Source organism: Rhincodon typus, chromosome 23, assembly GCF_021869965.1.
Source record: "Rhincodon typus isolate 14 chromosome 23, sRhiTyp1.1, whole genome shotgun sequence".
Taxonomy (NCBI): Eukaryota; Metazoa; Chordata; class Chondrichthyes; order Orectolobiformes; family Rhincodontidae; genus Rhincodon; species Rhincodon typus.
The window spans coordinates 7,490,861-7,506,963 of NC_063354.1; the positions used below are offsets into that span (position 1 = coordinate 7,490,861).

General features: G+C 43.4%; 1 protein-coding gene across 1 annotated transcript in view; it reads right to left on the bottom strand.

Moving 5' to 3' along the window:
• Positions 1-2,574: 2,574 nt before the first annotated feature.
• Positions 2,575-16,103, bottom strand: part of hgs (hepatocyte growth factor-regulated tyrosine kinase substrate) — a 50,159-nt gene continuing 36,630 nt past the window's right edge. The window contains exons 11-20 of the mRNA XM_048611089.1: positions 15,592-15,630; positions 15,335-15,478; positions 14,998-15,211; positions 12,799-12,971; positions 11,220-11,360; positions 10,276-10,453; positions 8,050-8,183; positions 6,643-6,756; positions 6,123-6,218; positions 2,575-5,309 (exon numbers count right to left, since the gene is read on the bottom strand). Of these exons, the coding sequence (XP_048467046.1) occupies positions 5,229-5,309; positions 6,123-6,218; positions 6,643-6,756; positions 8,050-8,183; positions 10,276-10,453; positions 11,220-11,360; positions 12,799-12,971; positions 14,998-15,211; positions 15,335-15,478; positions 15,592-15,630 (1,314 nt within the window). The 3' untranslated portion in view covers positions 2,575-5,228. The remainder of the gene's footprint in view (positions 5,310-6,122; positions 6,219-6,642; positions 6,757-8,049; positions 8,184-10,275; positions 10,454-11,219; positions 11,361-12,798; positions 12,972-14,997; positions 15,212-15,334; positions 15,479-15,591; positions 15,631-16,103) is intronic.

A 16,103-nucleotide genomic window follows, 5' to 3' on the forward strand; every position in this document is an offset into this window, starting at 1 on the left:
CACTTTTTGTTTGGTAAAATAAAGGAGGCCAAAAGCAAGAAACCAAGGGCCAGTTCGCCCAAAGTCTGTCTTTGAAATGCACAGGGGGGGATTACAGCACAATTCTTAAATCATGATGCAAACACCAACATTCATCATAGCTTTGGAAAAGAGAAAGCATGCTAAATTAATGTAGTTTTATTGACCAAGCAACATTCATAGTGGATGTAAGGGAACCAGTAGGTGTGTTGTACTTCGATTTCCAAAAGATATTTCATGAAGATGCCATGTAAAATGTTGCTGGACAACATGAGAGCACATGGTGAAGAAGTTTGCTAAAGGATTGGCTATCTAACAAGAAGCAGACTGTCAATAAATGGATCATTTTCATGTTGACAAGCTGTAACCATTAGAGTGCCACAGCGATCAGTGCTGGCTCTTTGACTATTTGTAATTGTTTTCAAGCTGAAGGAGAGTCTGCAAAGGGATAGAAATAGGTTAAGTGAGTAGGCAAAATCTAGGTAGGAGTATAATGTTGGCAACTGTGCACTTGTCCATTTTGGCACAAAGAATAGAAAAGCAGTTTACTATTTAGATGGAGAGAGATTGCAGGACTTTGTAGTACAGAGGGATCTGGATGTCCTGGGACATGAATCACAAAAGGTTCGGTGTGCAAATAGAGCAAGTGTTTCGGAAGGCAAATGGAATGTTGTTATTTATTGTATGGGACAATGGAACATAAAGTAGGTAAGTCTTACTGCAGTTTTACAGGACGCTAGCACAACCACATCTTCAGTACCATGTAGTTTTGGTCTCATTTGAAAAAATACATAATTTCTCTGGAAGTAAGCGGAAAAGGTTCAGTTAACTTCAGATTCCAGGGATAAAAAGTTTATTTTGTGAAGAAAGGCTGAACAGTTTAGGCCTCTTTTCATTAGAGTTTAGAAGATCCTGAGATGAGTGGATACCTGGAGGACGTTAACTCCTGTAGGGAAGCTAAAACTTAGTGACAGAGTGTAAGAAAAAGAAGTCTCCCTTTCAAGACAGATAAGGAGAATGTTTCTTCTCTCACACTGTGGAATGTATTTCTTTATAAAGTAGTAGAGATTGGATCCGTAAATGTATTCAAGAACCAATTGGGATCTATTTTAATCAAAATTCTAAGTTTCTGGGGTGCAGAGAGCAAAGTGGAGTCAAGGTACAACCAGATAAGCCATGATCTTATAGAATGGTGCTATAGACTTGAAGGGCAACCTGCACTATTCCTGCTCAAGTCGTATGTTCCTAGGTACTGACCTTAACCACATAGTAAGGTTTGTCCTCTTGCAGTAACAACTATAAAGCCTAAAATTCCTTTCCACAGACAATAAGAGGTTCAAAGCAATTCCTGCTCCTCTGATGCTACTTGGCCTGTTGTTCATCCAGCTCGACACCTTGTTATCTCTTGTTTTGGAACAGGTTTGTTTCCCAATGACTGCCTTGAAGGGTGGTAGCCAGAAGACAGAAAAGCTACAAAAGTTTCATCAAAGCCATCTTTTGCTTTAAACTCAAGTATGAAGCGCAGAATGTACAAGATCCATGTGTTATCCTGAATGCGCACACAACATGGGGCTGCATGTTGCCACACTTGATGGAATCAGGAACAATTAATGATGAAGTGAAAACTATGAAAGTACAAGAGAGATACAAAACCATGGTTACAAAAAAAGTAGGCAGAAAGTAAAATCTAGAGTTTAAATTCTGTGGTTTGCAGCATTGTTCAAAATTTGTTCATTCCAAAGATGACTCTTGGCGTTCGCAGGTCACAGATTCCAGCACAGTAACAAACCAGTTGGTTCAACTGGCTTGTACTTAAGTTTAGCCTCCACACGAGAGTCTCCTCAATCCATTTTCATCTAACCCCATAAAGCAAATGGTAGCTGCTCAGCAATTTCTATTTAGCATGGACTACAATCTCAGAAATACCTACATTCAGGATAGATTATATGAAAAGCTTGCTTTTCTGTAAATTTTCCACTATTCATAACATTTGTTTCAAACTTTCTAGTATGTATTAATGCAGTCTTATTTTAAAACAGACTGAGAAAAAGATAGCTTTCCTGTCCAAACCATCTAGTCAACTGGTCCCCCTCCCCACATCCAGTTATTGTACGGAGTTCATTATTCTGACCTCAAGCTCTTTCCTCACCCTCCACTGCACTTGTTTGTCCTGTTAGCCACCTTTCAGATTTTTTTAAAAAATCAACACGTTATGACATGTTGTGACACATCTGGGGCAGGAAGGACTGGAACCCAGAGGTAGGTACACTACCACAAGGGCCTGTTGGATGACCAGAGATTCACGGGATGTGGTAATAAAGCAGATGGCCATTTGGCCCATCATACCACTGCAGGCTCTGTGAAAGAAATCCAGTTGGTCTCATTCCCCCTGTCCTTTCCCTATAAACATAACTTTCTCCGCTGGTATTTAACTTGATGCCCTTGGCAAAAACGTCCTTCCATCACTGTTCGAAGCAATGCCTTCAAGATCATCACAACTCATTCTGCCTTATCTCTCCATTAAAGTACACATCAAGTCCATGGAAGTGAATGACATGAAGGGAAAAAACATTTATTAAATATATGGTTTCAAAATCAGCTGAAATAGTGGGGAAAGCAGAACAGTGTTGTATTAAGGAAAAAATACAGAAGATAGAGACACATTCATTTATAGTATAACAGAACATGCGTGTCCAGCATCTTACTGACACAAGGATAAAGATAGGATAAACCTGTACCCTTTTAACCAACCACAACAATGCAAATTATCCCGTACAATATTATACTGCAAATGAATAGACAATTAAATTTAAACATGCAGGCCCTATTTATGAGGATGAGCCTTTTTAAATTAGACGTTTAATAGTTTATGTTCCAAAGAACACACATATACAACTGAGAGTGACTACACAATATATAATCTGCTAAATGGATGATAGTTACCAGTTAAGGTTAATTATATTGAGCTCCATTCTAGCACACCAACAGTTCATGGAGGACAGTAACTTTCCACAGCACAGTGCCTGCGACTCCAGTGCAGACAAGGGTGTATGGTCAAGATCAGTAAGCAGTCCATCTCCACACTGCAAATGTCCACCTGTCACTTAAAAACCAGAGGAATGGGCTCCTAATCTGCACAGTTCAATCTGGATCTGTTGTACACTCAGACAACTGAGGTGTAGTTTAAAGTGTGCAGTCAAAACCTTTGTTCTTGTTAAAAATTAATTTGTACCAACTGTCATGGCCGCTCAGCCTTTTCCTTCAAAGACACAGTGCCCAAGCCGGCATTTTAAAACGTTTCTCTTGTTGCATTCAGCCTTTCGCTCAGAGGGAAAGGGGTAACCAGCAAATAAGTAGAAGGCAGTTTCATGGACAGAGCCTCCAGGAGGCTTCCCAATGTTTGTACACCTGTGTTTTATTCAGCGTATTACCATTCGAGAAAATAACCTAGAGATTTGAACAGGCAGTGGCTACCTCTAAACGATCCCACCGGCTCTCTAAGTGAATTCCAGTCAGCAGCCCAGTGGTAAACTAATTGAAGCAGGTAACCCTCACTAGTCTAGACAAGAATGTGACTTGTTTTACCAGGACAATGGGTAACAGTTTACAGACAGCAGCACTCAGCAAATAGCATTTTGAAAAAAAAAAGAGAAGACTAGAGTGGAATACTGGGACCAGTTCCCAGGCACCAGTGGATTCACGGAACGGCTGGTGTACCCGCATCTGGACACAAGCTACGATTCAGTCAGAGGTGACACCTACCCAGGGAGGGAGGTTCAAGATCCTTTGCTCAGTCACACACAAGTCCCTCCTTCTGCCTGGCACTCTCAAGCTTGTTATCAATAAGCTAACTCTTCAGTTATCGGGTACTTCCCTTTCTGCTTAGTTTGGCATCAGGCACATAAAGGTAGGGAAGTCCACTTGTGAGCACCCTGTGACTGGACAGTGGGAGAGGACAGAAATACAAAGTCATGCTCTGTTCTCCAACAATGAAGTTATTGTGTAGATGCCATTTGAGAACCATTGTGATATACCCACTTCCCCCAACATTGGAATTTAATCACTTACTGAAACTTGGGTGAGAAGGGGAGAGGAAGGGGGATGTAACCAGTGTTGCACCCAATGTCCAATTTTACTTTCCACCGAAACCACCCCTGGGAGGAAAAGGGCTTGTGTTCATATAGCACCATTCATGGACTCAGAACACACCAAAGCAGTTTACAGCCAAACAAGGTTTCTTGAAGTTTAATCACAGCATTAGTGTAGGAAAGGTAGCAGCCAATGTGCAAACAGCGAGCTCCCACAAACAGCAGAGAGACAAATGATCAGATAATCTGTTGTTGTGATGCATACCAGCCAGGACACTGGAGAGAACTCCCCTGCTCTTGTCTGAAGGACTTTTGTGGGATTGTTTCATGTGCATCTGAAAGTAAAGACAGACTCTCCATCTGATGTCTCCTGGGAAAGAGTCCCTGGATCTGCAGGAGGTGACAGAGTTTTGTGGTGAGGGTCAGATGATGAGACCCACAGAAATACATTTCAATATCTTCAAGAGGAAGGGGAAGGACAGACTTTGTGCATGTGTGCACGAGCGAGCGCGCGTAGGGGCATGGAGGGGGTGGAGAGACAGCCAGTCACAGAAAGTTACCCCATCGGTTGATCAATAATAAGGCTCCAAAGAGCTAAGAAAATTAAATATGATGGAAACATCCAAAAACCTTCATTGTTTATGTTACATATCTAACAGTTCACATGGTCCAAGGCTCAAGATTAAAACAAGAGTGCAGCGTCACTTTTGATTTAAAATGTGAGGGGTGGAGAAAAGAAAAAAGAAATCCCAGGAAACACCTGCCTGCACTCTCACAAAACTCCCCACGGTTAGCATCAACCCCAGACATGGCAGTGTAACCACGGACATCCAACTTAAATGATTATCAGTAGTGTTCTCTTCTTCAGTCTCTCAAACACAACCATTTGCACCAAGGCAGCACAGAGTGGAATTAGAGATTTCTGGTCAGTAGGCAAGTCCATGTGAGATTTTCACAAAGATCAGAACTTTAAGAAAGCCAGTAATGTGTTTGAAGTGTTAATCCAGCCAGTAATAGCGTACACTCCCAATTTCTTTCTTCACTTCCCTCCGAAGATTGACTGGCAACGTGCACCTCCCAGTGTGAGGGTGACCGTCACCCCCCACCTCCCCCAGAGAGACGTTAGTCAAACGAGATGAGCTGTGCCTCTGAGCCGGCCTGCTGCTGTTGCTGTTGTGGTGCTGCTCCTCCAGGGGGTGCCATCTGCAAGTTAAGGAAACAGAAGAGTTAAAAATGCTGTCAGAGGCTGGTTGACAGCCCCTCCCCATTCCGTGCTTCAGGCCTCTGGCTTGGCCCCTGGCCATCATGGCAGGAGCTGCAGAAAACCAGATTCTGTTTTGATAAGTCAAAGCGTTTTCTCATGCCCTTTACCGCTTTTGGGTTCTCAGTGCAGATGTAGTTTTTCAGACTGAACACCTACTTCGCACCAAACCGCAAGGCGGCAGCTCAGTGGGTGTTACTCTGGCATAAGGGAATTCAGAATATAATCCAGGTTGATTCTCCAGCGCAGTTTTGAGGGACTGCTGCAGGTGTCGGCATTCAGATATGAAGTTAAACCAAGGCCCGTCTGCTATCTCAGGTAAATGCAGAAGATCCCATGGGACTAATCAAAAGATGAGCAGCGACCAGACTGATACTTATCCCTCAACCAGCATCACCAAAACAGACAGAGATCATTATCTTGTTGCTGCTTGTTATTCACAAACACCTCCTCCTCCCTCCCCAAAACCAGTTACCAGTGAGTTGTGCTCTGTTTCCTCTCAGTTTACTTCAGCACCTCAGAAAGACACCAGTTAGCATGCTACACAACAGCAATATCAGAACTTGGTGCATTAGTATAAGGGTTACATTCACCGTTTATCAAAGCAGACAACTCGAATTCTGAAACTAGTAACATTCACAAAATGCTGGATTCCAATCACGACCCAACTCTCCTCTGAAGACAAAGCAGTTTGTAAATCCAGCGACTGAACTGCTCAAGCCTGGATCCCTAAACATAACTAGTTCGCTGCTTACCTGCTGATACATGGGCTGCTGTGCTGGAAGGTAAGACTGCTGTGGAGGTAAGTTGCTCATGGCAGGATCCTGAGCTGGGAGAGTAGACATCATGTTCTGTTTGGAGCAACAGAGTGAATATTTACCACACAAAACGAAGCAGAGATGGAATAAAGTATCAAGCCACACATTCACAATAAATGCGGGTCCCTGTTTATAGGGTGAATCAAAGAGCTAAACTGTCACTTCTTTTCTGGCTTAACAAGAACTTGTGATTATCCGTGTTTATTAACCCAGTTAAACCACACAACAGAACAATACATTTTGAAATGTAAAAACCAACAGATACTTTACAAAACCTTAACTTCAGAAAACCTATTCATTTTATGTGCTTTAGTCAACATTTCTCATCCTATCTGAAGGATTGTGAACTCTTTCACTGAAGATTTCTCTAACCTCAGAACTGTTGATCAATCAGAAATCAAACATTAGACATTCTCACAGCGCAGTGATTAGTAAGATAAGCAGCAGTACAGCTTACCTGCATGTTATATGTCTGGTAACCCATTGGGACAGACTGGGATCCCATGTATCCCAATCCTCCTGACTGCGGAGCTTGGGGAATTGTTCCGCTCGGTGCCTGGGAAACCACATTCTGCAACAGAAATTCAGAGTGAGCGGCCACAAAATGGGGGACAGCTCGTATGCATGAACATGCATGCATTCCCATCCACACAAAGCCAGGACAATCCTAGTCTACATATACACACACACACACACGCAGAGAGCCCGAACAGACCCCCTGACACACACATACAGAGCCAAAATAATTGGTTAATCGAACACAAAGAATGAACTTTTTACTCCTCTGCTCTCCAGTCAGACACTGAGCCTTCACTGAGGTAAAGCTCCTGTCACCAGCAACACAGCTGCTGAGCACGGCATACACACACCAAACATGAGTGTGCGGCCTGTCTGTTAGGCCTGTGTAGGTCATGTCAGGTGAATATTTGTTGGTTATTTGACTGTTGGGGGAGAAGACATCCATGCAAGTTTAACCCTTGCTTTCCAGCAGAGGTGACTGGACAGTGTTCAAGGGTGTGGTACGTCATCTAAGTATGATTGCTGAAGACTAGTAAGGCCAAAACCGCTGTCAGTGCAGAATTAACAACCACATCGACCCAATTCAAACATCCTGAAGAATGAAATTCACATCAAGTCCAACAAAAAGGTCACCCTCCCCACATACACAAACCACCAGTGTATTCTTCACACCTGACTGCACATTGTTCCACAGCTCAGCATTTGCTTGCCATGATAACGAGGACAAGCTACTCTCCAACATCCAATGCTGTTCAAAATCGCAGCATGCTCTGGAGCTCAACACAATGTCAAACACTGGCAAAACAGAACTAAACTCAGCTTGTGAACACCCTATGTTAATTATGCATATTCCATATGTGCCTCATAACAAGTGCAGGGGACAACAAATCGTCTTATCATTAACCTAAACAACCTTAACCTTTCTAACTGTCTTCAGAAAATGTCACTGAAACAGACAATACGAGGTGACTCAACAGAAATCTCAAAGCATGAGGGTTATGGGGAAAAGGCTGAAAAGTGGAGTTGAGGGTCATCAGATCAGCCATCATCACGCTGACTGGTAGAACAAACTTAAATGGGCTGAATGGCTGACTTCTGCTCTCACATCTCATGGTCTGACTCTCATTGCTTCCATCCTCAGGGATCAACCAGAGAACAGCTTCTGTGGTCCACGCTTACCCTGCCCACACAGCTCTCACGAGAGATGAATGCCTGATGTTCAGGCATCACCAGTTTTTTGGACAGCTGCTCTTGAGACACTGTGCCAATACTTCAATCCAACACCAAAAAGAGCTCATTCTCTAACACACCACACACACCCCGTTAATTAAGACAAGAGACTTGCCTGGTAGTTCTGCGTAGGGGTTGGTTGGTAGTTTGAATATCCAGCATTTGTCGTGGGCACTCCCTGGCCTTGCTGAGTGGTCTGGCTGGTTGGGGCTGCTGCCTGGTACATATAAGGATTCACCATACTGGGATCTGAAGTGCACAGGAAATATATGAATGCACACACAATACAGAAACAGATAAAGCATTAACACACATTATCCTACAGAACAAAGAACCTACTGGAGCGTGAAGTGACTGAACGTGGAATAACTGAATAGCTTGACCCGTTCTCAGACGGATCAGACTGTTACAACTACTTAACCATAGGAGGTAACCTACATTAAGAATGTCTTGTGGTACAGCGGTAATGTCACTACCTCTGGTCTGGAGGTTCGGGACCCACCTGCCCCCGAGGTCTGTTATAATTATGTCCAAATAGATTGATTAAAATAACTAACTGAAGTTGTTTCTGGCTTGGCAATACCTCAATTTTAAAATTCTTTTCCTGATTTTCAAGTCCTTTCTTGGCCTCATCCCTCCCCGACTTTGTAACCTCCATATGCCCTACAACCCTCCAAGACATCAGTGTTCTTTCAACACTGCTCTCTTGCGCATCTCAAACCCCTCCAACTTCTCTCTTTGTGACACTCCCTAAAACTACATTTGAATAAGTTTTGTCCCACTTGTCCCTACTATCTCAATGTGACCTGACACCAATTTTCTGTTTTATAAAGGTCTGATCTGTGTGTTGGAATGTTTCATTGAAAGTATACAAATGCAATGTGGTGCTGTATGATAGCTCAGTGGTTATGGTACATAGCTACTAAAGTTGTGAAACTCAGTTCTTACCATGGCACCAAAGAAACAGTTGCTGTACCCTGTCGGATCTACATGCATTCAGACTCCAATCATTTCCACTAGCTTGAGATGGCCTAGCAAACTACTTGGTTACAAATTGCAGCAGCAGATGGTTTTTAAGGCACTTCATACCTTCTCAAGTACTTTGTAACAGGCAATAACTACAGAGGGTTGTGAACACAGCCCAGAACATCAGCTAAGCCATTAACTCCACCCACACTTCTCACTGCCCCGTAAAGGCAGCCAATATCAAAGACCTCTGCCCCCACCTCCGGTTATAATCTCTTCCATCGGGCACAGGATACAAAAGCTTAAACACATGTGTCAACAGATTCAAGAACAGCTTCTTCCCCGCTGTTATCAGATTTCTGAAAGGACCTCTCAAATTTTAAATTTAAATGTTGATCTCACTCTTTGTGCGCCTTCTCTGCATACATAATAGTGTATTCCTTGCTCTGTTCTATTACCCTAATGCACTTTGTATGGTATGATCTTCCTGTACTACACACAAAACAAAACCTTTCACTGTAGCTGTGTACATGTGACAATAATAAATTAAATCAAATCAGAATACTGTGGGACACAAATTGGGAAGAGGTGATCATTGTATCTGCTCAGTCATTCATCAAGATCATGATGGATCTGATTTTGGCCTCAATTCCACATTCACACCTAGCCCTGATAATTGGTGACTCCCTTGTTGGTCAGGGTTCTAGCTGCCTTTGCCTTAAAATTATTCAGTTGCCCCACTTTCACCACTCTTTGGATAAAACAGTTCCAAAGACTCAGCCCTCTGAAAGAAAACGTTCCTCCTAATGTCGGTTTTAAATAGGAAACCCCCAATTGTCAAACTGTGTCCCCTAGTTCTAGGCTCTCCTACAAGGGGAAACTTCCTTCCAACATCCAATTGAAAGTAAAGTAATGATCTTTTCTATGGGTGAACCCAATTTACATTGTTACACTAGTGCTCAGCATTGGAAACATCAGCAGTCACTGTTGCATGGAGATCACAGATTATATTTCCCAAAAGGAATTTGTTAATGTTAGGCTCTGGAACACCAGTAAAGACAAATATTTCAGAGGTAGCACATCAGTTTGAGAGATATTGGTATCACTGATTTTCAGAATATAGAAGGCCATTCAGCCCTTAAAGCCTGCTATACCATTAATTAAGATCATGGTGGATCTGGCTGTGGTCTCAGCTCCACCTTCTGTAAAAACGGACTCATGATCTCAACCCTCCTGACCCACAAAATTCCTGCAACAGTGAGTTCAAGAATGAGATAGTGGGATGTAAAACAAGCACCCGGGGTTTGATTAGTGTTTGACGTAAAGCAGCAGTGTCCAGAGTGCTTTATTTGGCCATTCAGCAGTTGCACCTCACCTGCTCCAGAGACTGGTATTGAGGAATATGGTCCAGTGCCTGGCTGTGCTGTCTGATTCATGTAGACAGAATGCATAGGAGATCCTTCCACTGAGCCTGCTGGGCTGAAAGTGCCAGGGAAACTGGTTGGACCTGTCGGCTGATACATAACGCCACTTGCAGGGGGCATGGACTGGAGCTAGGCAGAAGAAAAATTTAGGATTAAACAGGAGTAGATTGTCAAGTTTAATTACCTAAACATCTCACTCTACTAAGTGCCACACAATGAGTCAGATGGATAATTAGTCAGCACATCAACCATGTGGAAGTTTCACGATGCACTGTCACTGTGACAAATCCTCAGAATATAGCACCTGGCATAAAAGGAGAACTCTCACAACGGAAAACAAATGGAACAAGTTTTCCATCCAAAAGCAATTAATAAATCTACAAACAGAGATCAACACAAAGACACAAGGGAGTTACAAAATCAGTTGTCAAACTAACAAACTTTAAGCAGTTGAAACAGCACCTGAACCCAGAGATTAAACTAAAACCCTGTTGTGCTCATGTATTTATTATTTATAGATGTTGCTCCCTATTATACAGAGGGACAATCGCATGATAAGATGAGAAGAAAGGCAAGCTGCAAACAACAGGGCACCAGGTTACGTGCATCAGTGATAACCTCTTTCTTACAAACATTCTCCGATCCTCCTTCTAAACACAAAACAAATCTTTTACATGTCATCAAAATGATACTTCAGAATTGTAAAAACAGTGTCAAAAACAACAAAATCACTCCACTTCAACTAAGTATTCAAAGCTACAACATAATCAACATTGAGTCAAATTTATTAGTTCGGTTGAGCTCTGCTTTCACTTATAGGATACTCCCTCTCTCCCAATCGAGTTACAGGCACACTCTCCTGACCTGGACGCTTACTCGTATATTGAGATCTAACCTGTGCATAGGGCAGTGGGAAAGCTGGCATCTGCGCTCGCATCTGAATGGTTTGCTTCTGCTGCTCCAGGCGCATTTGCCGCTCCTTCTCCTGTTCCTGCAGCCTTTGAATGGCCAACTGTCGCTGCATTTCCAGATACTCCTAAGACACAGCAAAACAAATGGTTCAGAACTCATTTCAAGACTGACACCACTTTAAAGGTAATCACGGGGAAACGCAAACCCCTACCAGAAGGGGCATGGAGAGAAGCAGAATAAAAGGAAGGATTCAAGTTGAGCAGAAGTGTCAGATTAATTGAAGTCTCAAGCATGGCTTTGCTGCACTTTGTACAATGCATTACATATCACACAATGGATCAAATGGCCAAGTGTGCGGTGTGCGTGTGCATGTGCATGCAAGGATGCAAATATGTCAGAATTAGATGTTTATGTGAAGGTAACTGCCACTATCTCCAGAACTAGCTTCCTCGATTTCCCATGTCACCCAAGAGAATTTCAGTGGGGAAGTAGAGAAAGGTAAATCCTAAGCGTGCATGGGCTCTTTAGGAATGAGATGTTAAACTGACTCCCATAGACACGAGGAGCCTACCCTGACACTGTTGGAAGGAGGTCTATTGACCCCAATGTCTTGGCCAATACTCAACACTTAACCAGCATCACAAAATGGAATTACTTTGTCAGTTATCTCATTGCTGTTTATGGGGGTTTGCTGTGAAATTGGCCTTTATCATTTCATGGAATTTGGCTGTCACTGGTATTTGTCGTTCATCCCCAGTTGTCCCTGAACTGAATGGTTTGTTAGGCCACTTCATAGGGCAGTTAAGAGTCAATCGTACTGCTATGGATCTGGTATCACACATAGGCCACATGAGGCAAGGACAACAGACTTTACTCCTAAGAACGGTAGTGAGCCAGATGAGTTTTTTTTTTAAAAAAACAACAATTGATGATAATTCTCATGTTCATCATTACCAAGTCTAACAATCAGTTTCAAATTGAATTCCACTGGCTGCGACGCTGAGATCTGAATCCATGTTCCTACGTGGATTTACCTAGGCATCTGGATCGTCAGGTCAGTGACTTTACCACTAGTACTTCTCCTTTTAACATAGTTTTCTATGTTACAATGATGACAATGCTTCAAAAGCTCTTAAGTGGCTGTGAAGTTCTCTGTGACACAAGGTCATATACCCCAGACCATAAGGCTGCTCTCTCATCCAGAGAGAGGGCATGTTGGTGGTTTAACCTGAGGGTCACCATGTCTTGGGCAAGGGGAGAAGTCGAAAAGGAGAATCCTCTATGGTAACCTCAGCCAGGGTGGGAAGTGAACCCACACTGTTGGCATCACTCTATCAAAAACTAGCCATCCAGCCAGCTGAGCTAACCGAGTGACATATTGTGTTATGAAAGACATTACAATAATGAAGTTCCTTCAATACAAGTATTTAAACCTTTGACGTCTTGAAATTTAGAAATCTGTCTGGGTGTGGGTGAGGAAGGAAACAGGACAGCCACTTAACGGACATTAAACAAAAGCCCCACAATGATGACAGTCCCTCAGTCCGCACACGCGTACACACCTGCTTCTTTTGCCTCATGATCTCTAGTTTCTGAGCTAACTGGATCTGCCGCTGGCGCTCAGCCTCCTCAGCAGCTCGCCGTAGCTTCTCGCAATGTTCTTCACGTAAAGCATTCAGCGCCCCGCGTGCATCCCGGATCTGGGCCAGCTTGTCCTGTAGGCCTTCATAATACACTGAAATATAACAGCAACAAAAATCACTGATTAAACCAGTTACTTGGTTCATTTATTTTGCCAACCACTGATCACAGATTCTCAATAAAAGCACCTTCCAAGCCCTTGTGTCGGAGCTTGAGAATGCAGTTTTTACTCAAAGTGCTGCCTTTGGAGTCCACAGAACATAGGAGACCATTCAGGCCAGTGTGCCCAAGTCAGTTCTTTGAAAGCGCCATCGGATTCCACTCTCGGGCGACTGTCTGTGTGGAGTTTGCACATTCTCCCTGTGTCTGCGTGGGTTTCCTCCCACAGTCCAAAGGTGTTCAGGTTAGGGTGGGATGGCCATGCTAAATTACACACAGTGTTTAGGGTGGGAAATGCAGGGAAAGGGTAGGGGGTGGGTCAGGTTGAGAAATGCAGGGATAGGGTGGGTTTGGGTGGGATGTTCTTTGGAGGGTTGGTGTGGTTTCGATGGGCTGAATGGTCTGCTCCCACACTGTAGGGATTCTATTCTACTCTAACCTTTCCTCAATAACCTTCCAAGTGTTGTCCTTTCATGTCTACATCCATTTTTTAAAGAATAGAAACCCTACAGTGTGGAAGCAGGCTATTCAGCCCATCAGATCCACACCAACCCTCCAAAGAGCATCCCTCCCAGAGCCAACACTACCCCCCAACCCGGCCCTATCCCTGTAATCCTGCATTTCCCATGACTAATCCACCTAGCCTGCACATCCCTGTACACAATGGCTAATTAAGGACAGCAAATCCACCTAAACTGCACATCTTTAGACTGAGGGGAAGCTGGGAGCACCCGGAGGAAACCCACACAGACACGGGGAGAATGTGCAAACCCCACACAGTCGCCTGAGGGTGGAATCGAACCCAGGTCTCTGGCGCTGTGAGGCAGCACTGCTAACCACTGAGTCACCGTGCCGCCCTTTTCTATTGCTAGCTACTATTATACCTGTTTCAACCATCCCTTCGAGATAGCGCATTCTAAAGTTTAAAGCCAAATCTCATCTCTGCCAAATATCTTATCAAATAGCTTTAAGGTAATGGTTTAAGCTGAGTTAATAACTAACGAATCAGAAGTTTACGAATAAAGAAATGGAACCTCTAAATTGACTGCTGATTTCAGACTGCAATCTTCCTCCTTTAATCAGTACCCATATTACAAAGGACAGCAGTCAGTCTTGTTGCCAAAAATGTCCTAACCAGATCCAACACTCATTGGCATTTTGAGTCAGGTTGTGGCTTGAAGAGTTTTAAAAGCAGACAGCCAGATTGAGGAAACGATTGTAAATACTAGAACTTAAAACTGGAGATAACCATTGAGAATTTCACATCCTATGGCAGCTTGTATGTAGCTGTTTGGTACAAGAAAAGCCCCATTAGGTTTTTGCCTCTTTCTTGCTGGATACCATGGCCAGGATCCAGGGTCAGATCAGCTGCTGCTGAACTTCTGCCAACACAACATTGACAGATTACTGGATATTGGACAGGCAGGAAGCTCAGCTGTTTTGGAAAGCATTAAAGCAAACCATTTGGTCCAAAGTCTTATGGTTTATGACTCTCCTCCCACTAGACATTATCCCAGCCCATCAACAAACCTGTCTACCCCTTTCACCCACTTGTACTACCTAACTGGGATTGGTTGAGGGAGGGAGGGAGGATGGGTGGCAATAGCAGAGTGGTAATATCATTGGACTGGTAATCCAAAAATCCAGGCTCCTGTTCTGGGGACATGGGTTTGAATTCCATGATGGCATGCTGAAATCTGAATTCAATAAAAATCTGGCCTAAGGGCATCGTTAATAGCTGCAAAACCGATCTGGTTCACTAATATCCTTCAGGGAAGGAAATCTGGTCTGGTCTATGTGACTCCAGACCCACAGCAACGTGGTTGACTCTCAACTGCCCTCATTGCAATTAGGGATGGGCAATAAATGCTGGCCTAGTCAGAGATACCCGCATCTTGTGAGCAAATTAGAAAAACACCCTATTTTGAAACTGGGATCTCTCCCTGGCCTCTCGTACTCACAACGCTTCTCATCCAGCTGATTCAGCAGCTCCAGGAGCTGAGGGTGCATATTGTTGATGGACTGGAACAACGACAGCACAGCAGTGTCATTGGTGATGCTGCGGCCACGCATGTGATTACTCTTCATCCTGTTCACAAACGTCACAACAGAGTTCTGCAATGCCTTTAGAAACTGGTCGTGGTTCTCCTCAGACTCTCCATTCTGATATTGCTGCTGAACCGCAAAAGGAAAACAGACACTGGATCAGAGGACAATGTGTAGAACAAGGGGCAGGGTTTATTGCGTGCGTTTATTCTTGCCAAATAGGAAGCCCAAAGCCCTTTCCCAATTAATTACCTCCACCACTGCAACAGGAGTGGTCTGAGTTTCAACAGGCTGAGTTACAGACTCTACCACAGAGACCGGGGCAGAAGGAGTGGGGCTCTTTCTAACCTCTTCCTGCTTCTTCTCCCAGTAGTTGCGATTCAGGTATCGAGCCAACTATTTTTTTCAAATAAAAGTCACAAGTTAGGCAAAATACTTTGTTTTCCTCAACTGAACATTTACATTTGAAAAATGCTGAAAATTTGCTATGAACATGGATTATTCTTCACCTCAGGATCAAGCTCTTCAGCTGTTGGGGCAGAAGAATTCTGTAAGAAAAATATATTTTTGATGTTTTAATATTTTATGTTAAACATCAGTAAACTTGGCATGGTTTTTCTCTGTCAGCAGCACAGCAAAGGCATTCTCTCTCATAACCCAATCAGATATAAATAAGTAGGCAGCTCAACATTTCAAGAATGAATTTGATATTTGAGCTGTGGGAGCAAACATGATCAATGTAACCAGTGTGGTGTCAAATTCTCTGTGCTGTAGTTAACCTGTAACAGGTGACATTAGCAACAGTCTTCCTGATTTTGGGGCAGGCTAGAGGGGTTCCCCTCCCTCTCCTAGGCTACCTGAAAACTCCAGTTCAAAGCCAACATTCATGGCTATAAAGATAGTAGGAACTGCCGATGCTGGAGAATCTGAGATAACATGGTGTAGAGCTGGATGAACACAGCAGGCCAAGCAGCATCAGAGGAGCAGGAAAGCTGACGTTTCGGGTCGAGACCCTTCCTCA